This window comes from Lithobates pipiens, unplaced genomic scaffold (genome assembly GCF_037356315.1).
Source record: "Lithobates pipiens isolate NorthernLeopardFrog02 unplaced genomic scaffold, aLitPip1_a1.2 Scaffold_27, whole genome shotgun sequence".
Classification (NCBI taxonomy): domain Eukaryota; kingdom Metazoa; phylum Chordata; class Amphibia; order Anura; family Ranidae; genus Lithobates; species Lithobates pipiens.
Genome location: NW_027507788.1, coordinates 15487014 through 15508811, shown reverse-complemented (window position 1 = coordinate 15508811; position 21798 = coordinate 15487014). Strand labels below are relative to the sequence as shown.

Sequence of the window (21798 nt, the reverse complement as noted above, 5' to 3'; positions counted from 1 at the left end):
TCTCCTAAACCATATAGGTTTAGGAGATATTGCTTGGACCTACAGGTAAGACTTAATCTAGGCTTACCTGTAGGTCAAAGTGGTTTGTAAGGGTTTACAACCACTTTAACAAGCATGCTTTACTGCATATACAGACTGATTTGACTGTTTTTGTATAAAGTGTACTGAAGAAGCTGTTTGCCTTCAAGCTGTCTCTCTGTTACTGAACCTCTGTACACCTATAATGCCTTGTACACACGGGTCGGACATTCCGACAACAAAATCCGTCTGATTTTTTTCCAACAGATTTTGTCTTAAACCGGTGTTGCATACACACGGTCGGACAAAGTTGTCAGAAAATCCGATCGTTCGGAACGTGATGACATTCGTTCGTTACGACGGGACTACGTAGAGGCCAATAGCTTTGGTCTCGTAATTTGATCTGAGCCTGCGTGGCACTTTGTCCGATCGGAATTCTCGACAAACAATCGGAAAAAGTCCGATCTGATTTTTTTTTTTTTGTCGGAAAATTTGAGATCCTGCTCTCAAATTTTTTCCATCTGAATTTCCGACGAAAAAAGTCCGATAGAGCCCACACACAATCGTATTTTCTGACAATATAATCCGATCGGACCTTTTCCTTTGGAATTCCCGACCGTGTGTACGGGGCATTACAGAGCAGACAGGAAAAGAGGAAGAGGGGATGGTGAAAGGTAATTTTAGAATAACGTTAAATTACAATAAGGCATGTCTAGCAATTGTATACGCTATATTATTATTATTTTTTTATCTATCAAAAAGTGTTTTCCAGCGCTAAACCTTTCATCTGATTTCTAAATTGCTGCATTTGTAAATTCCAAAAGCCAATATAAAAAACAAAAAAGCACTCGTGGGTTTAACTAATTAGTTTTTTGTACAATTCTCCTTTAAAGGGGGGCGTGGCAAGCGGTGTGTCCTATGCCTGCATACTTTTGCTGATAGGTGTCCCTCATTCCCATATCAAAAAGTTGGGAGGTATGCATGACTATTGGCCGGCTATTACAGCCCCTCCTATCATTTGTGCATTACTTTGAGGAGTCGGCTGGATATCCCACATTAGACTGACTCATTCGAGTATTCAACACTTGTACCTCATCATGAGCTCGCTCCTGGGATATCTATGTGTGCTCTCAGCTTTCACAGCAACTGGTGAGTCCGTTCTCTTCAGATTTATATGCTGTCTCATATATATCTACAGCAGCCTTTCTCAACCTTTCCAGCACAATATAACTTTCTGGTCTTGGAGAACCCTTGCTAAAAAATACTATATCTACGACTCATGATACATTAGTGTGATAGTCGGTGGGAAGAACGCTCCTTACACGTGTCGTCATTGGGAAGGATTACCCCCTTACAGATAGCTAAAAAGATCAATGGTGTCAGTGGGAACTTATCGGAGAGGTAGAAATTGCTCAAGGAACCCCTAGCAACCTCTGGATGAAACCTAGTGTTGTTAGTGTTCCACAGAACCCTGGTTGAGAAACCCTACATTTTAAAGTAAGAGCAAGCTATATTTTATAAATGTCTAGAAGGAAGACCTGGATGAACCCTAGTGTTCTATAGAACCCTGGTTGAGAAACCCTGCTCTAAAGTAAGAGCAAGCTATATTTTATAAATGTCTAGTCCAGCGTTTCTCAACTCCAGTCCTCAAGGCGCCCCAACAGGTCATGTTTTCAGGATTTCCCTCAGATGAAAGAGCTGTGGTAATTACTAAGGCAGGGAAACTGATCAAATCACCTGTGCAAAATAATGGAAAGCCTGAAAACTTGACCTGTTGGGGCACCTTGAGGAGTGGAGTTGAGAAACACTGGACTAGTCAGATGTCTAGAAGGAAGACCTGGATGAACCCTAGTGTTCCACAGAACCCTGGTTGAGAAACCCTGCTCTAAAGTAAGAGCAAGTTATATTTTATAAATGTCTAGTCCAGCGTTTCTCAACGCCAGTCCTCAAGGTGCCCCAACAGGTCATGTTTTCAGGATTTCCCTCAGATGAAAGAGCTGTGGTAATTACTAAGGCAGTGAAAATAATGGAAAGCCTGAAAACTTGACCTGTTGGGGGCCTTGAGGACTGGAGTTGAGAAACACTGGTCTAGTCAGATGTCTAGAAGGAAGACCTGGATGAACCCTAGTGTTCCACAGAACCCTGGTTGAGAAACACTAGTCTAAATTAAGCGCAAGCTATATTTTATAAATGTATAGTTAGATGTCTAGAAGGAAGACCTGGATGAACCCTAGTGTTCCACAGAACCCTGGTTGAGAAACCCTGCTCTAAAGTAAGAGCAAGCTATATTTTATAAATGTCTATTGAGATGTCTAGAAGGAAGACCTGGATGAACCCCAGTGTTCCACAGAACCCTGTTTGAGAAACCCTGCTCTAAAGTAAGGGCAAGCTATATTTTATAAATGTCTAGTCCAGAGTTTCTCAACTCCAGTCCTCAAGGCGCCCCAACAGGTCATGTTTTCAGGATTTCTCTCAGATGAAAGAGCTGTGGTAATTACTAAGGCAGTGAAACTGATCAAATCACCTGTGCAAAATAATGGAAAGCCTGAAAACTTGACCTGTTGGGGCGCCTTGAGGATGGGGTTGCCACCTTTTCTTCAAGCCAAACCCGAACACTTTAGTGGCACAGGGCACATTTTTTCGTAGTATACACTATAGGATTATAAAAGACATGGGACACCAAATAGGCGCACGGTCGGCGGGGGCTGGGGGGGACACCTACCCGCCCCCTCCTCTTCTCCCCCCCGAGTTCCTTTCTTTCTTTCTCCCTTTACCCCCCCCCCCCCCCCCTTCAATCCTTTTGCCCCCTCACATTTCCTCAGTCAAACCTGGAATATTTCATTTTATGGGGCTTGAATAAAGCAGCCGTTTGCTCTCCCACTCGGTCACGAGTGTCGGGAACTACGCCACCCCACGCACCCTAGCGGGTCCGGCGGATACCGGTCCTGAAGGCTGGGGACTCTGGCCCAGCACTACCCGGCACGACCTGAGTAAGCCTCTTTATAAGATAGGTCCACATTATTTCTGTGTTTGCTAATCAGTTGTGCCTCTGTATAGCAATGTTCTATTAGCCACGACCAATGTAGCAGGGTAATAGCGTTGTCTGTATTGCGAGTAGCTAAGGTCGTGGCAGCACCTTATGTTTAAGATGCTTATATGACTTGCACGTTTGTATGTCTTGCAGTTTTTCAATAAAATCTTTTTTGGAAAAAAAATAAAAAATAAAAGACATGGGACACCTTTGGGTGCCCCCCCAAGGAAAGTGGTAATGCAGTGCGCTGCGGAAAACAGTGGCTGTGGCCAAACTGCTCTTACTAACATCATGCCCCCCCCCCCCCCCAGTGATGCCAAACCTACCCTCAGAGAGCAGATCCCGAATGGCAACAGATTTTTGTGTTACTATCTAAGCTACCTGGGGAGCCACAGCCCAGTCTAAATAATGTGTCCGGGTTTCAGGCAGACTGAAACCCGGACACAGGATTCCAAATCCGAACTGTCCGGGTGAATCCTGGACAGGTGGCAACCCTACTTGAGGACTGGAGTTGAGAAACACTGGTCTAGTCAGATGTATAGAAGAAAGACCTGGATGAACCCTAGTGTTCCACAGAACCCTGGCTGAGAAACACTAAAGTAAGAGCAAGTTATATTTTATAAATGTCTAGCCAGATGTCTAGAAGGAAGACCTCTCAACTGCTGTCGTAGAGTGTATAGGCTCAATTCACTATTTTGTAGTGATCACTATTATCAGCTAAGTTTTTGGCATCAGCTAAATCATACCATCCCAAGCTATTCGATGTACGAGGATGCTGAAGCAATAGAGTAAATGTTACCATCAAACACGCAAACATTATTCTTTTGTAGCACACTTACCTGAAAATAAGAATTGTTCAGCCACCATTGTATTTGAAGGGGCTTTAAAGGTCTTCAATATGTTTGGGATCTGCGGGGAGCTGTTGGCCTGCAGCCAACCTGGATGTTCCTTCTTGCTTCAGGGTGTGCCCGGGCTCAGTTTGTTTACTGCTTCTTGCAAACTGAGCATATTCCAGGAGTCTGTGTTAGGCTGGATTCACACCTATGGCATTTTTAGTGCTTTTTGCATTTTGCAGATTTGCTCTACAGAACGTGTTCCATAGGAAAACATGTTAATTAGGCTGTAGTGCAAATCTGAAAAATGCAAAAAGCACTTAAAATGCCATAGGTGTGAATCAAGCCTTAGGATTCTTTCAATACAAATGTTCCGATCGGGTCCACCTGCCTGTTTTGCAGTCGGAACCGATCAGAAGCTCCATTCTTCTCTATGGAGCATATGGTTGCCACCTCATCCCTTTAAACCCGAACACATCCACATGGGTGTAAACACCTACATCCAATCCATAGTTACATAGTAGGTGAGGTTGAAAAAAGGCACAAGTCCATCAAGTCCAACCTATGTGTGTGATTATATGTCAGTATTACATTGTATATCCCTGTATGTTGTGGTTGTTCAGGTGCTTATCTAATAGTTTCTTGAATCTATCAATGCCCCCCCGCTGAGACCACCGCCTGTGGAAGGGAATTCCACATCCTTGCCGCTCTTACAGTAAAGAACCCTCTACGTAATTTAAAGCGGGAGTCCGCCGGGACTCTGCGTTTTTTTTTTTTTTAAAAAGCCAGCAGCTACAAATACTGCAGCTGCTGACTTTTAAAATAGTGACACTTACCTGTCCAGCGCGCCCGCGATGTCGGCACCCGAAGCCGATCTCTAGATCGTCTGTAAGGTGCTTCCGCCGCCATCTTGGGTATGGGAATCAGGAAATGGAGCCTTTCGGCTTCATTTCCCGGTTCCCTACTGCGCATGCGCGAATCGCGCTGCGCAATAAGGACGGTCCCCGCTGCCTCTGGGATCTGTGTGTTTCCCAGCAGGCAGCGGGGCACTTGCGGAAAGGGGGCGTAATCTACGCCCCTTTCCGCAGAGAGCTATCCCGGAAGTGGGTGCAGAATACCTGTACTGTACAGGTACCTGCACCCCCCTCCCCCCTGAAAGGTGCCAATTGTGGCGCCGGAGGGGGGGAGGGTTCCGATGAGCGGAGGTCCACTTTAGGGTGGACCTCCGCTTTAAGGTTAAATCTCTTTCCTTCTAATTTTAATGAGTGGCCACGTGTCTTGTTAAACTCCCTTCCGCGAAAAAGTTTTATCCCTATTGTGGGGTCACCAGTACGGTATTTATATATTGAAATCATATCCCCTCTCAAGCGTCTCTTCTCCAGAGAGAATAAGTTTAGTGCTCACAAATAATATCCTCCAGACCCTTTATTAGCTTTGTTGCCCTTCTTTGTACTCACTCCATTTCCACTACATCCTTCCTGAGGACTGGTGCCCAGAACTGGACAGCATACTCCAGGTGCGGCCGGACCAGAGTCTTGTAGAGCGGGAGAATTATCATTTTATCTCTGGAGTTGATCCCCCTTTTTAATGTCAATATTCTGTTTGCTTTGTTAGCAGCAGATTGGCATTGCATGCCATTGCTGAGCCTATCCCAGAGGTTCCTCCAGAGGTTCTCCCCGCAGTGCATAGGCTGCATTCATATTTTGGTCACCCAAATGCATTATTTTATATTTTTACACATTAAACCTCATTTGCCATGTACAGTAGTTGCCCACCCCATTCATTTGTTCAGATCTTTTTGCAAGGTTTCCACATCCTGTGGAGACGCCCATAGAGGAGAGCGGGGCTGTGTTTGTGTCTGCTGTGCACAAGCGATGGAAATACGGGCCTGTCATCCGTCTGCTCAGCGTGGATCAGTGGACAGAACCCCTGCTGAGCAAGTGGATTGCAGCCGGAGTCAACCCCATGTGAAAGGGGTCTCAGAGGGGTTACCTTCTAAGTTAGGAATATTGATCAGACCAGCCAATCGCTAAGGCTCTTGTCCTGGGGTAGTTGATAAACAGTTAGGGAAGTAATTAGCACGTTCTTGGTCCTATGGGTTTCTGTTTATAGGGATGGTGTGCTTTTGGATTAGGCATAAGGGGTTGTGTGATGCAGGAGTTTCCTCCCTGTCGATGCATATTTATTTACATTAGCCACTTGCCAACCGCCGCACGCCGATATACGTCGGCACAATGGCAGCAGTGGGCAAATGGGCATACCTATACGTCCCGTTTCATTGACGGGGCTACTGGGCGTGCTCGCCCACCACATCCAGCGTGACCATGCCCACGTGTCCCGTGGACTCGATGTCCGCCAGTGTCTGGCGATTGTGTCGCGGAGCTGCAGAACGGGGAAACAAGGCATTTCCCCCGTTCTGCCTTGTGACATGACAGGGATCACCGCTCCCTCTCATCGGGAGCAGTGATCACTGTCATGTCAGTGGTAGCCCATCCCATCCAGTTAGAATCACTCCCTAGGACACACTTAACCTCTTCATTGTCCCCTAGTGTTTAACCCCTTCCCTGCCAGTGCCATTTACACAGTAATGAGTGCATTTTTATAGCACTGATCACTGTATAAATGACAGTGGTCCCAAAATAGTGTCAAAAGTGTTCGATCTGTCTGCCGCAATGTAGCAGTCCTGATAAAAATCGCAGATCGCCGCCATTATTAATAAAAAAATAAAAATTAATAATAAAAGTGCCATAAATCTATCCCCTATTTTGTAGACAGTATAACTTTTGCGCAAACCAATCAATATACGCTTATTGTGGTTTTTTTTTCTTCACCAAAAATATGTAGAAGAATACATATCGGCCTAAACTGAGAAAAAAAAAATTTTTTATATATTTTTGGGGGATTTCTTTTTTTTTTTTTTTTTAAATTGTTGCTCTTTTTTTGTTTATAGCGCAAAAGATAAAAACCACAGAAGTGATTAAATACCACCAAATAAAGCTCTATTTGTGGGGAAAAAAAGGGCGTCAATTTTGTTTGGTTGCAATGTCGCACGACCGCGCAATTGTCAGTTAAAATGCCAAATCGCAAAAAGTGCTCTGGTCAGGAAGGGGGGTAAAATCTTCCGGGGCTGAAGCGGTTAAAGGAGCTGCAGTATTTGAAGTAAAACAGCGGTCAGCTTGGGGTGGAGGCTGGGGGGGGGAGGGGGGCTGGGCTAGTGGTTCAGCTTAAATCCATTCCTCATTCATGTAACATTTTTTTTTTGTTGCAGGTTATTCCCTCACGTGTAAACTATGCCTGGGTCAAGATTCTTCATCCTGCGTTGGTACAACGGAGACATGCTCCCCTGACCATGCGTGTGGTGCCGTTCGCACAGTAACCAAAATCAGTAGGTTATACGGGATGCAACTATTTAAATTCCAATAAATTGGGCTAAAATTATTAAAAGAAAGTTATAAAAATTTAAATCAAAGTGGTTGTAAACCTCAGACATGCAATATGAACAAAGCATATCCCTCTATAGTGTGGGCTTGCCTCAATCCAGTGTCATTTCTCTCTGCCGCCTCTGACAAGTTGGTGTCAGGAAGACACCAAGAGATAAACGTTTATGGGGTGGGACCTCCAGCACACATCCTGTGATTGACAGCCTCAGCTCTGTTCCTGTGTGCTGTGCTGCTCTCCTAGCTGAGCTCTGCAGAGTGGAATTTCAGCTCCCAACCCCCTGCTTTCTGAAAGCTCAGACAAGTTGGATAAATTCTTTTGAACAGCTGTAGAGAGGTAAATGTCAGTAAATGTCAAGCCAACGATTTGTTTTCTGTAACCCTAATGGAGGAGAGAAGGGTTAGAACCCAACTTCTCCTTTTTGCCCTTTTGGCCATTGTCACCTCAAAGCCTCTTAAAAAAAAAAAAATACACCCTGCAAGGCAAAGGCATAATGAGCTAGTATGCGTAGCATACTAGCTCATTATGAATTACTTACCTGAGATCAAAGCCCCCAAAGTCGTCCTTGTTCCCCTCCTCCGATGCCGATGGAGCGACTTCCGGGCGCTGTGAGTGGCCGGAGCCGCGATGGCGTCAATCCTGATGGGTTCACTTCCTCTTTGTCTCCCTGCAAAGGTAAAGCATAATGGGCTATGCATCGCATAGTAGCCCATTATATGTTGCTTACCTGACACAGGAGCCAGTGATGTCACTGCTGTCCCCTGTAGCACGGAGCGTCCATCTTATTCCGGGTATCGCTGCTTTGGCCACTCACAGCTGCTGGAGCAGCGATGACGTCACTCCTGCGCATGCGCACGGGAGCCGCTACTAATGGCATATCGCCATTAGCAGCGGCATGCTCGTGCGCCTGCACGCCGCTGTCTACGGTGCATGCGCCGTAGACAGCGGTGGCTGTCTTTTTGCAAATATCTCCTAAACCGTGTAGGTTTAGGAGATATTTCTTGCACCTACAGGTAAGCCTTAATCTAGGCTTACCTGCAGGTCAAAGTGGTTTGTAAGGGTTTACAACCACTTTAAAGGGGAGCTCCACCCTAAAGTGGACCTTCCGCTCATTGGAATCCTCCCCCCCTCCGGCGCCACAATTGGCACCTTTCAGGGGGGAGGGGGGTGCAGGTACCTGTACAGTACAGGTATCTGCACCCACTTCCGGCGTAGATTCTGCAGAAGCTACGCCCCTTTCCGCAGAATCCACACCCCTTTCCGAAGGCCCCCCGCTGCCTGCTGGGAAACACATGGATCCCAGAGACAGCGGGGACCATCCTTATTGCACAGTGCGACTCGCGCATGCGCAGTAGGGAACCGGGAAATGAAGCCGAAAGGCTCCACTTCCTGATTCCCATACCCGAGATGGCGGCGGCAGCACCCGAGAGACGATCGAGAGATCGGCTTCGGGTGCCGACATCGCGGGCGCGCTGGTCGGGTAAGTGTGATTATTTTGAAAGTCAGCAGCTGCAGTATTTGTAGCTGCTGACTTTAAAAAAAAAAAACACGGCGGACTCCCGCTTTAAGGACCGAGTCTCTTCCTGAGATTTGTTGTTTCTAAGTTAAAAACAGTTTTTTTTTTGCTAGAAAATTACTTAGAACCCCCAAACATTATATTATTTTTTCTAACACCCTAGAGAATAAAATGGCGCTCATTGCAATACTTTCTGTCACACCTTTTTTGCGAAGCGGTCTTACAAGCGCACTTTTTTGGGAAAAAAAACACTTTTTTTGAATTAAAAAATAACACAACAGTAAAGTTTGCCCAATTCTTTTTATATTGTGTAAAATAATGTAATGCCGAGTAAATTGATACTCAACATGTCATGCTTCAAAATTGCGTCCGCTAGTGGAATGGCGACAAACTTTAACCCCTAAAAATCTCCATAGGTAACGTTTAAATTTTTTTACAGGCTGAATGTTTTGAGGTACAGAGGAGGTCCAGGGCTAGAATTATTGCTCTCGCTCTAAAGATCGCGGCAATACCTCACGTGTGTGGTTTGAACACCGTTTTCATATGCGGGCGCTACTCACGTATGCGTTCGCTTCTGCATGCAAGCTCATTGGGACGGAGCACGTTTAAAAACATTTTTTTCCCCTATTTTTTTTCCTTTTTTATTTATTATTATTATTTTATTTTTTAATACTTATTGTATTTTTTATTTTTACATAAAAAAAATAATATATAAAAAATAAATACAATAAAAAAAAAAAGAAAAGATGTCACTTTTATTCCTATTTCAAGGAACCGTTTTCATATGCGGGCGCTACTGACGTATGCGTTCGCTTCTTCATGCAAGCTCGTTGGGACGGGGCACGTTTAAAAACATTTTTTCCCCTATTTATTTTACTTTTTTTATTTATTATTATTATTTTATTTTTTTATACTTATTGTATTTTTTATTTTTACATAAAAAAATATATAAAAAATAAATACAATAAAAAAAAAGAAAAGATGTCACTTTTATTCCTATTACAAGGAATGTAAACATCCCTTTTAATAGAAAAAAAGCATGACAGGACCTCTTAAATATGAGATATGGGGTCATAAAGACCTCACATCTCATATTTACACTATAATGCAAAAAAAAAAAATACAAAAAAAAAAATAGAAAAATGTCAAAAAAAATACAAAAAAAAAAATGTCCCTTTTTAAGAGCTAAGGGTGGAAGTGACATTTTGACACTTGTGGAAGGGGGAAGGAGTCCGGTGACATCGATGTCCTTGAAGGTGACGTCACCGGATCTCCGACGGAACTCCTTGAAGACCCCGGAAGCCGGCGGAGAGTACCAATCAAAAGAATTTTGATCGATCAAAAAAAAAAATTAATGATCGATCGAGGAATTAATCTTTAATTTCCACAGCCCTAATTTTTACATCTGAACAAAAGGCGCCAGAAAAGGCCCGGGCTGGAGGTGGTTGATTTTCCTCTCACTTCTTATTGTGTCTCTGGGAAAAGAAGTGAAGGAAAATTCCCCTAAAATTAACCACTTCCCGACCGGCGCACGCCGATGTACGTCGGCAGAATGGCACGGGCAGGCATATTGGCATACAGGTATGTCCAATTTTTAAATGCCGCCCTGCCATCGCGAGCGCGCCGCCGGCAGCTCGCTCCCATGCTGGTCGGGACCCCCGTGAGTCCGATCTCGGGTCCTGCAGACTCAATCGCTGTGGGGATACCCGCGATCGTTTCCGGGGCCGCTGAACGAGGAGATGCCGTTATAAACAGCATCTCCCCGTTCTGCCTAGCAACAAGTGATGCTGATCTCTGCTCCATGTGATTGGAGCTGAGATCAGTGTTCACTAACACAAAACCCAGCCCCCCACAGTTAGTAACACGCCCCTAGGAACACTTAACCCCTACACTGCCACCTCCTGGTTAACCCCTTCACTGCCAGTGTCATTTACACAGGAATCAGTGTAGCAGTGATTGCTGTATAAATGACAATGGTCCCAAAAATGCGTCAAAAATGTCCGATGTGTCCGCCATAATGTCGCAGTCACAATAAAAATTGCTGATCGCCGCCATTACTAGTAAAAAAAATATATATTAATAAAAATGCCATAAACTATCCCCTATTTTGTAATTGCTATAACTTTTGCGCAAACAAATCAATAATCGCTTATTGCGATTTTTTTACCAAAAATATGTAGAAGAATACGTATCGGCCTAAACTGAGGGAAAAAAGTTTTTTTTTATATATTTTTGGGGGATATTTATTATAACAAAAAGTAAAAAATAATGCGTCTTTTTTAAAATTGTCGCTCTATTTTTGTTTATAGCGTAAAAAATAAAAACCGCAGAGGTGATCAAATACCACCAAAAGAAAGCTCTATTTGTGGGAAAAAAAGGACGTCAATTTTGTTTGGGAGCCACGTCGCACGACCGCGCAATTGTCAGTCAAAGCGACGCAGTGCCGAATCGCAAAAAGTGATCTGGTCTTAAGCCAGCAAAATGGTCCGGGGGGGCTGAAAGTGGTTAAGGTTTGCTTTTTGATGTACTTTAAAGAAAAATATAATGGATGTACTTCTTCAAATTTGGTCTCAATATTCTCATAGATGAAAATGAAATGGACTTATATTTCATCTCCTGCGTGGCTTTAAAGGAGTGTAACAGCCCCGGAAGTATCAGCGTCCCCAATGGAAAAATACGGAGAGGAACCAGCTGTTGTTACACCAGCAACTGCATCCCACCCGCACCTCAGTGTAAGTTTCTGACATGGATCCAAATACTGCCATTGTTTTTGCATTATTAAATATTATGTGGATTTGTTTCCTTAAAAAAATAATTTCACGGCAAAACTCCAGTTCTCCTCTACAGTATTGGCAGAAAATACATCAAAAGCCCTCAGATACCGTATCTGTACCAATGCGCTTGCATGTTTTCATGTGAAAGTTACTCTACAGTTTTTGATTGCGTAATTTGGCTGCGGTTTTGTTTGGTGTTAAATAGTAGGTCTATGATCAACATGTCTTTCATCGCAACTAAACACCAAAATGGTTGGTCTTCTGGGGTGCAGGGGAAGCTGAGTTGCTCTGAGAACTTTTTTTCGTGGGGCCTCCATGCCTACTTCCACCCCCAGGACCAGTGCATAGCTTTTTAAAAGTTAACACCCACACAGCAACCCACCTGCAAACAGTCATGACTAAGGTACCACAGATGTAATTGGAAAAACCCTTGAACCACGAACTGCTACCCAACCCACATCCTTTTACCCCAACTAGAAATGACCCAGAAAACCATGACACAAATGTTGGAGAAAAATTGGCCATTTCGGCCCCTTTATTAAAACAATAACAAAAAACATAACATTTCTTAAAACAGGAAAACCAAAATAATAATACAATCACCAGAAAGGTTGCCGATCCTTGATGGCCCCAAGTATCGAGTATACACTTCGTAAGTACTTACACGTTCCCCAGCCGCACCACACCGGCTCAGGACGAATCACATTCGGCAAATACCACACTTTTAATTACCAGTTAATCCACCATAACTGGAATTCCACCGGAGACTCCATACCTGAGACGGGTCCCTAATATAAAAAGCACACGGTTTGTTTGAAAATGCCTTCAAAGACCCCCAACCGCAATGACATGAAATAACAGACATAAGACGAACTACTCCAATGCAGGGCAGAAACGTTCTTCCCACACAATTCTTCACCGGATGCCGAGAATTATTCAACCAAAATAATGATACAATCACCAGCAAATAAAGGTTGCCGATCCTTGGAGGCCCCAAGTATCGAGTATACACTTCGTAAGTACTTACACGTTCCCCAGCCGCACCACACCGGCTCAGGACGAATCACATTCAGCAGTTACCACACTTTTTAAATTACCAGTTAATCCACCATAACTGGAATTCCACCGGGGACTCCATACCTTAGACGGGTCCCTAATATGAAAAGCACATGGTTTGTTTGAAAATGCCTCCAAAGACCCCCAACCGCAATGCCATGAAATAGCAGACATAAGACGAACTACTCCGATACAGGGCGCGAACGTTCTTCCACGACATTTCTTCACTGGATGCCGGGAATTCTACACTTTCTCTACCACAAAGACTCCCCATGAAGCACCCCCCCCCCCCCCCCCATGGCTAGCAGCACCAATCCCATAAAAGTCCTTTAAATTGCTAGAAAATTTTTAACCGTCACCTCCAGATTCCCGTGTCCCATTTTATGTTAGCCCTACGCTCATTTTTTTATTTATTTTTTGCTTCGGGCTGTACTTTAGCTAGCCATAGTAGCTATACATAGATCCTTAGAAGCCAACTATGGTAGAAGGCTCCAGCGCACAACCACCTTGAGGTTCCTAAAGTTAATTCTATGGTCCCGCTATATATGGCTGGGCTGCAACCACCCAAAGTAATTGCTGTAAGTTCCTCCAGCAGCATCTGAACATAATGGCCACCTTATGTAGAGATGTTGGCCAACATGACAGGCAGGAGAGCCAATCTGGTTCTATTGTGGCGCATTCTTTTAGCACTACTAATGGGCTTAGTAGTCTTTACTACAGCTGTCTTTGGCAGGAAGCCAGAAGCTTTCTCACTTTCCTATGATAGAATTTGCTGAAGCTCCCCACTCTGATAGCTAGTTATTTATCTATCCCATGTATGCTGCCATGGAGGCACCAGAAAAGCAGGAAAGGCACCAGGCGGCTCCAGTGTCCTCCCCTCATGCTTCCTCCACCATGTGTCTACTCTTCCGCCAAAGCCCTAGGCATCCAATAGGATCGCCTCACGCTTTGGCCAATCGTGAAACAGGTTTCACGCTCTGCCTCCTGATTGGAGGGGAGGAACTTCAGTGTTTAAATAACGAAAATTTATTTGCTATTGTCACACAACTGGGTGGGCTTGGAGAGCAATGCTCTGCGCTCCGAGGCCACCCTTTTTTGAAGCCTATTAGAACCTCTGGCTCTAATCAGGTGCTTAAAAAAAAAAAAACACTTACCCTTCATTGGAGTCCATAGTCCAGTGCCCTGATATGTAGAGCAGGGGGCCAGATGCATGGATAGGGGGGCGGCACCCGTGTTCTCTCTATGGACGGGCCGCCACGGCATGGCAGCATACCGAACCCATTTTTTTATAGCTATGCACTGGTCCTGTGGGCGGAAGTAGGCGAAGCTCCTATCACATGTATGCTGCTATGGATAGGCACCAGGCAAAGAAAATTACGGTAAGTATGATACAATTTTGTTTTTGTTTTTTTCATTTTGGATAGGGTAAGGAAGGGTTATAACCCCTGTAATGTTTATTTTATAAATCTGTGTCCCATCGGGGAGATCTACCTTCCCTTCCTGCCCCATAGCCAAACAGGAAGTGAGAGGAAATCCCAATAAATTAAGGGAAATCCTTGGGGACCCCCAGGTCACCAGAACTAGTATCCCCATTGAAAAATGTCCCCTCTATTACTTTTCTGGGGACAATCCAAAATGTGGGGTTTCTTTTACTTTAATTTTTTAATGTTAAACAGGACAAAGATGAATCTCGCTAATGGGAATATAGATGGCAACAAAAACTGACAGGTGTTCCAATCTCTCTCCACTCTATTCAAAATGAAAAAATATATAAGTTTTGCCTTTAGTTAAAAAACCTTCTATGTTCAGCAGCCCCCCCCCCAATACTTACCTGAGCCCCATCGTGATCCAGCAATGTACATAAGAGCAGCGTCTCTCCTCATTGGCTCACACAGCGACAGGAACCATTGGCTCCTGCTGCTACCAATCACACCCAGTAAGTCAATGAAGAGAGAGTGGGGGCAGGGTAATTTGCACAAGAGCAGTGGCTTTCCGGGGGGTCCCTGCCTCCTCATTGGCTGAGACAGCAGAGTGAGCCACTGGCTCCAGCTACTGTCAATAACAGCCAGTGAGACAATAAGGAGAGAGCAGGGGCAGGGCTGAGCCATGCTCTGTGTCTGAATGGATATACCGAGCAATGGTTCGGGAGCGAGCCTGCTCGGGTTTCCCCCCCATAGCTATCTGCTTGCTATGGGGGCATTCAGCAGGAGGGAGAAGAGTTAGCTCTATGATAATGACTAATGTCCGAAACGCGTAGGCTGTTTTACAGCTCTGTACATGTATTTAATAAAGGAATACTATTTTGGATGTCATCCTGAGTGCCGACCATCCCTTTCCTTATTCTGGAGGAGCAATATGTCTCTCCCTTGCTGCCCTAACAAGGGAGCTAATCTATAGAGGTAAGTGAATACCTCTTTTGGTGTGTCGCCAGCAGAAGACTTGCTGAAGTCACATCAGTTAGATCACATTTTGCTTGCAGTCCAATTCTATGCATGTGTCCCTTGAGCGGGTGAACTGTAAGTACACAATGCAACAACCCACCAACAAAAGGACTGCATTAGCAAGCAGAGTGGCACTTTGGCACCATTTATTACACATGCACACCCTAGCAGTCCCGAAAAAGCAGGTAAGGCTTAGAACCTATGTCAGATTATTATTTTTTTCCGCTGTCTTTGTCTTATTTGAAGGTATCTATCCCCTCTATTTGTCCAAACCATTGAAGCCATTGTCAAATTGTGAGGGAATCCAAAATTTTACAGGGGTCACCAGAACAGGAACAGAGGGCAAATCTTCCACCAGTTCTGATAACAACTGTCCAAGAAAGGACCTCCCTTCACTTTGGGGAGATGTCTTTTCACTTCCTGTTTGGTCTCTAAGGAAAGGAAGTGCAAAGAAAGATCCCAGGTGGGTAGACTAGATACAAATAAAATGCTGGCTGGCTCTCTCCATTCCTTACTCTATCCAACAATAAGAAACAGTTTGACTTTATTTGCAAAAATAATCATTAACACTCTATGTAGGTGCCTGTGCTGTAAAATGATTGGGCATATGCCAGTCTAAGGTAATTTCATGCTGTTTCCAAAGTACCGGCAGATGACAAAGAAGCCAATGGGTTGTTCTGTGGCACCTGTGTGACAGAAAGTTCAACCGACTGCTCTCCGGAGGGGATAATGGAATGTACCGGAAAGGAAGACATGTGCCTCTTCCAAACTACCCTTACCACAGGTAAAAAGAACATTTGTTTAACGAGATCGATATTTTGACTTTTTGACTTACATGAACATCAGCAATTCCTGAGGGTCCTAATGAGGAACATATACTTTAAGCACCACAAGAAACTCACTACTCCCAATAGTGACACATAGGGTTCTAAAAAAAAAAACATGATAGGAATAATAGCATAAAAATCTGAACCTTATTGAGAATTATCTTGTGGGGTAGGTGGTAGTAATGATACTGAAGTTAGAGATGCAGAAACGAATGCATTGAAGAACTTGCAAAACAGTTCAGGGAGAACACCCGTTTGAGAACTCGGTCAGTGCAGTGGGGAGTAGCAGTGGTAGGCCCAAGCTGAAGACAGTGACTGGTGAGGAAGGTGGATTGCAGCGTGGCAGGTCCGACCCAAGTGGAAGTTTGAAGAAGTGTAGACGTAGGCCCTACCCTTTCCCTACTCCTCTGGAACATCTCATCATTGCCAGTGCTTTGCCTGACATAGGGAGCACCTCTTTCTACAAATGTGTAACAAAACCTGGGGACAGGCACTTAAAAAGATTCTGCTTGACCTAAGATGGCCACCAGAGTCACCTGGATCCAGTGTAGCCAACCGGAACGCTGCTCCAGGGGGGCGAGGAAACCATAGAGAAACCAAGTTTCTCATGATATCCTTTCCAGCTGCAGTACTGCTTCGGTCGAGCACCACCTACAGTGGAGACAGCAGATTGCACTTACCTACGAGCTCATTCACAGTATCTTGTCACCCATAAAAATATTTTGGAAGCTATCACATTTCTAGGAACAGGTAAAATCATTGTGACAAGAGGCAAATAAAATAGATGTAAAGATAAAGAAACTGGCCTATATGTAAGGCACCATGCCTAGATATATACCCAATGTAATGGTTCCTTCAGTCCATCATGCCTGTAGTTTTTTTTTTTTTTCCTCATGGTCCTCAAGATGTTTGAGCAAAGGAAATTTAGTAAGCACTGATGGTCACCCATTCAGTGTATTTATGATCTTGCTCCATTTGCCTGCATTGCCTGAAGAAGCAAAGCTTTCTGAGAAACATGTTGGGAAATTAACTTTCACCATTATTATTCAGACACCTTTTTGCTATGCTATTGCAAGTGATGGTTTATAACCAATCAAGGTCATGGTGAATCCACGTGGTTGGAGTATAATACATATTGTATGGAGTGGGCAACTCAGTCTTTATTTAATGATTCCTTCAGTCAACCTAAAATTTCCACACCACTCCTGGAGTTTTTGATTTTGTTTTCCGTTATGGTTCCTACAAGACATTTTAGGCCTAGGAGTTTTAGCATGCATTGGTGATCACCCATTCAGTATACTTATGATCTCATTCCATCCATGTACTGTACCTCCTGAAGAAGCAAAGCTTTCTGAGAAACATGTTGGGAAATTAACCTTCGCCATTATTATTCAGACTCCTCTTTGCTATGCTATTGCAAGTGATGGTTAATGACCAGTTAAGGTCATGGTGAGTGCACATGGTCAGAGTATAATACATATTGTATGGAGCAGGCAACTCAGGCTTTACTTAATGGTTCCTTCACTCAACGTAGAATTTCCACAACACTCCTGGATTATTTTATGGTGCAAGCAACTAAGTCTTTTAGTGTATAATCACAGTTATAATTGAAAAAATACTTTAACGATTTGTTATCAAATACACTTTGGAAACCATTTCACAGTCCCGTTTTCTAAAAGGTTTCCAAATGTCTATTGTAGGACTGTTGTAGGAATGTTGGTACCAGGGGCGGACTGACAACTCATGGGGCCCCCGGGCAATAGGAGATTATGGGGCCCCCGGGCAATAGGAGATTATGGGGCCCCCAGGCAATCAGACATTATGGGGCCACACAGTATACACAAACACACACACACAGTATACAATCACACAGTATACACAGACATGTTTCTATTGGCTGAGAAGGTACTGGAGAGGTGGGGCAGCCTCACTGTGCCATCAAATACTGCCACTGTGCCATCAAACGCAGCCACTGTAACTGTGCCCATCAAACAGTGCCACTGTGCCATCAAATGCAGCCACTGTGCCATCAAACGCAGCCACCGTGGCCATCAAATACCGCCACTGTGCCATCAAACGCAGCCACTGTGCCACTCAGTTGCAGCCACTGTAACCATCAAACGGTGCCACTGTGCCATCAAACACAGCCACTGTGCACATCAAACGCTGCCACTGTGCCATCCAATGTTGCCACTGTGCCATCAAATGCACCCAATGCTGCCACTGTGCCATAAAATGCTCCCACTGTGCCATCCAGTGCTGTCACTGTGCCATCAAATGCTCCCAATAATGCCACTGTGCCATCAAACGTTCCCACTGTGCCATCCAATGCTGCCACTGTCCCATCCAATCCTGCCACTGTGCCATCAAATGCTCCCAATGCTGCCACTGTGCCATCAAATGCTCCCACTGTGCCATCCAATGCTGCCACTGTGTAACATTGAGCTGAGTGACAAGGAACGCACAGCGTTGCACCCGCTTCTCACTTTTTGGGTGCCTATTAGAGCTTACAGCTCTAATCAGGTGATTCCAAAAAAACACCCCCACTGCTGTAATTCAGGTGCCCGGTGAAAGAAAAGGGGCTGGGCACCTGAATAGGGGGTGTCAGCAGCAACCAAGATTCATGCATTGCATGAATCTATCTATCTATGGTAATTAGAGAGTGACAGGAGGGGGGGGGGGGGGGGGGGGCGGCGCTCCTGCTGCCCTTTATAGACGCACTGCCACTGGTAAGGGACATTTCAGAGACAGATGTAAAAAAAAAAAAAAAAAAACACAGATTTTTACATACTTTCCCTGGTTTTACTGAGGCTGGCAACCCTGATGGGGCCCCCTAGTGGCATGGGGGCCCTCGGGCAGTGGCCCAATGGTCAGTTCCGCCCCTGGTTGGTACATTTTCTGTTATATAAAAAATAAATAAATACAATTAAAGATTTACTGGAAATTACGTTGTGCACAGGATTGTCAGTGATGCACCTTTCACTTGTTTCTAGAGCCAACTTAGCAACCAAAATCTACAATAGGGAGGGCAGTGATATGGCTATGATCAATATGTCTCTGCTGTACAAAATAACCCGAGATTATCCCTCCTCATTACAGGATTACTCAACACCAAGGAGGCTCTTCGAGGGTGCTCCACCAAATCCTATTGCAATCTTGCTAAGCAGTCTGTGAAATCTGACCAAATGAATGTTGAACTGACCTATAGTTGTACTCCGGGGGGAAACCATACAACCATTACCCCAACTGACCAAGACAATGCCGGCAACTCCCACATCGCTCATTCTCCTTCAGCAACTCTTATCAGTATACTGTTGTTGTTTCTTCTTTGCGGTAAATGGTAGGACGTCCATGTGTGTGTGGTCTGGGTGGATTTTTTTTTGAGCGTTAAAAGGAATTGCTTGGAAAAATAATTACATATTTTGTTCTCAGTAGGAAAGACAACATTGATGGGTGGAGGAGACTTCAGATCTTCTTTGTTTAAATAAACGGTTTTGAGTCTCTAAAGATTTAAAACTATTAGGTCCCTGCAACCGGAGAGGTATTGCCCTCATGTCTCTGGTAGGCTTTTCTACCTTACCTTATTTCCAGTATTGTAGCCTCCATAAGCCTTTTTTGGTTGTGTCAGATGCCGGGGTCCCGGCCGTCCCACCCAGGAGTTGTGTGACAAGTGAGCAAGTCAACTCCAACCATAACTGATTTCCATTTCCGAAGGCTACGTGTACACTGGAACTCCCCTGGATGTAGCAGCAGAAAAATGCTAAAAAACGCCAAAAATGCATGTAAATGCGGTGCTGTGTTTAGCCTCATTTAACGTTTGGACATTTATACATTTCATTGGCCAGAGTACTTGTTATTGAAATGGATAAACGCCCAATAAGTAATGCCCCGTACACATGATTGGATTTTCCGACAACAAATGTTGGATGTGAGCTTGTTGGTGGAAAGCCCGCCCGTGTGTATGCTCCATCAAACATTTGTTGGCAGACTTTCCGACAACAAATGTAGGCTAGCAGGTTCTCAAATTTTCCGCCAACAAGGTTTTGTTTTCCGACCGTGTGTATGCAAGTCCGACGCGCAAAAGTTCACGCATGCTCGGAATCAAGCAAAAGGAGCCGCACTGGCTCTTGAACTTCCTTTTTCTCGGCTCGTCGTACGTCTTGTACGTCACTGCGTTCCCACATTCGGAATTGGCCAACATTTCTGTGACCGTGTGTAGGCAAGACAAATTGGAGCCAACGACCTTCGAACAAAATTCCACGCTTTTGTTGTCGAAAAGGTGCGTTTTTGCCATGTTTGCCGTTTTTTTTCCCCCCAAAAAAGTTCCTCTCCTAAAAGCAATTCTTCTGCATTCAGGAGAGGGAAGTTTAACTGCCCCTAAACTCTGCTGCTCCTAATCTCTGATAAAAGCCTAGGTGTGCATGGACACCTAGACTTTTTATTGAGTTGAGTTTAGGGGCTTTGTGCAAGAAAAGCACCAAAAGCTCCTAAACTCAGGTGTACACGAGGCCTAAGGCTGGTTTCACACCTATGCATTGTTAGTGCTTTTTGCATTTTGCAGATATGCACTACAGAAGGTGTTCCATAGGAAACCATGTTGAATGCAAAAAGCACTAACAATGCATAGGTGTGAAACCAGCCTTAGGCCTCGTGTACACCTGAGTTTAGGAGCTTTTGGTGCTTTTCTTGCACAAAGCCCCTAAACTCAACTCAATAAAAAGTCTAGGTGTCCATGCACACCTAGGCTCTTTTAACAAGGATTAAGGATGCAAAACTCTTTAAAAGTTTATTTGGAAAAAATAATTGAAATTGAAAAATATATAATTATAAAATTTAAATTTTTGTTTTATATATATATATATATATATATATATATATATATATATATATATATATGAAAAAAATTAAAAAAAAAAAAAATATATATATATATATATATATATATATATGTATATGTATATATATATATATATATATATATATATATATATATATATATATGTATATAATTTATATAACAAAAATAAAAAATTTATAAATATATATTTTTTCTATTTACATTTTTTCTAAATAAACTTTAAATAAAATATAATTTTCATTAATTTTCATTTTTGTTTTATTTATATATATATATATATATATATATATATATATATAAAACAAAAATGAAAATTTATGAAAATTATAATATATATATATATATATATATATATATATATATATATATAATTTTCATTTTTATATATATTATATATTCAAATATGAAAATGATTATATTATTATATATATTATATTATATTGAATTATATATATATATATATATATATATATATATATATATATATATAACAAAAATGAAAATGTATTAAAATTATAATATATATATATATATATATATATAATTTTCATTTTTATATATATTATATATTCAAATATGAAAATGATATTAGAATTCTATATATATATATATATATATATATATATATATATATATCTCTATAGATATATGAAAAAAAAAATTTTTTTATATATTACTTACTTTTTAATATATGACAGTTGAAAATACAGTAGTACAGAGAGAGATTCCCTTGTTCCCCATCGTTCACTGACTGTTGTCACAACAGATTCCAGGCACTTGACCTCCTCTTCTATATTATATATATTACAGCACCCAAGACCACAAGCAAAAATAAACAGGAAAACGACACTTTAAGCAGTTCAGTGTCTTGAAGGATTTTAAAAGCAAAAATCTGGCATGCAACTTTAAAAAAAAAAGAAAGAAAACACCGGGCTCTACATTATGTACAGCATTAGCCCTAAGCAATCTATAAGGAATATTATGTGTTTGTATTTGTGTGTAACTA

At 43.0% G+C, this 21798-nt stretch overlaps 1 protein-coding gene across 1 annotated transcript; it reads left to right on the top strand.

Annotated features, from left to right (window-relative positions):
* Positions 1–1024: 1024 nt before the first annotated feature.
* LOC143933573 (phospholipase A2 inhibitor NAI-like) lies at positions 1025–20812 on the top strand. The gene is made up of 5 exons (XM_077456520.1): positions 1025–1167; positions 7151–7267; positions 11422–11568; positions 15751–15891; positions 19034–20812. Exons 1-5 carry the CDS (start codon positions 1116–1118, stop codon positions 19276–19278), a joined length of 702 nt encoding a protein of 233 aa, XP_077312646.1. The 5' UTR covers positions 1025–1115; the 3' UTR covers positions 19279–20812.
* The last annotated feature ends 986 nt before the right edge of the window (positions 20813–21798 follow it).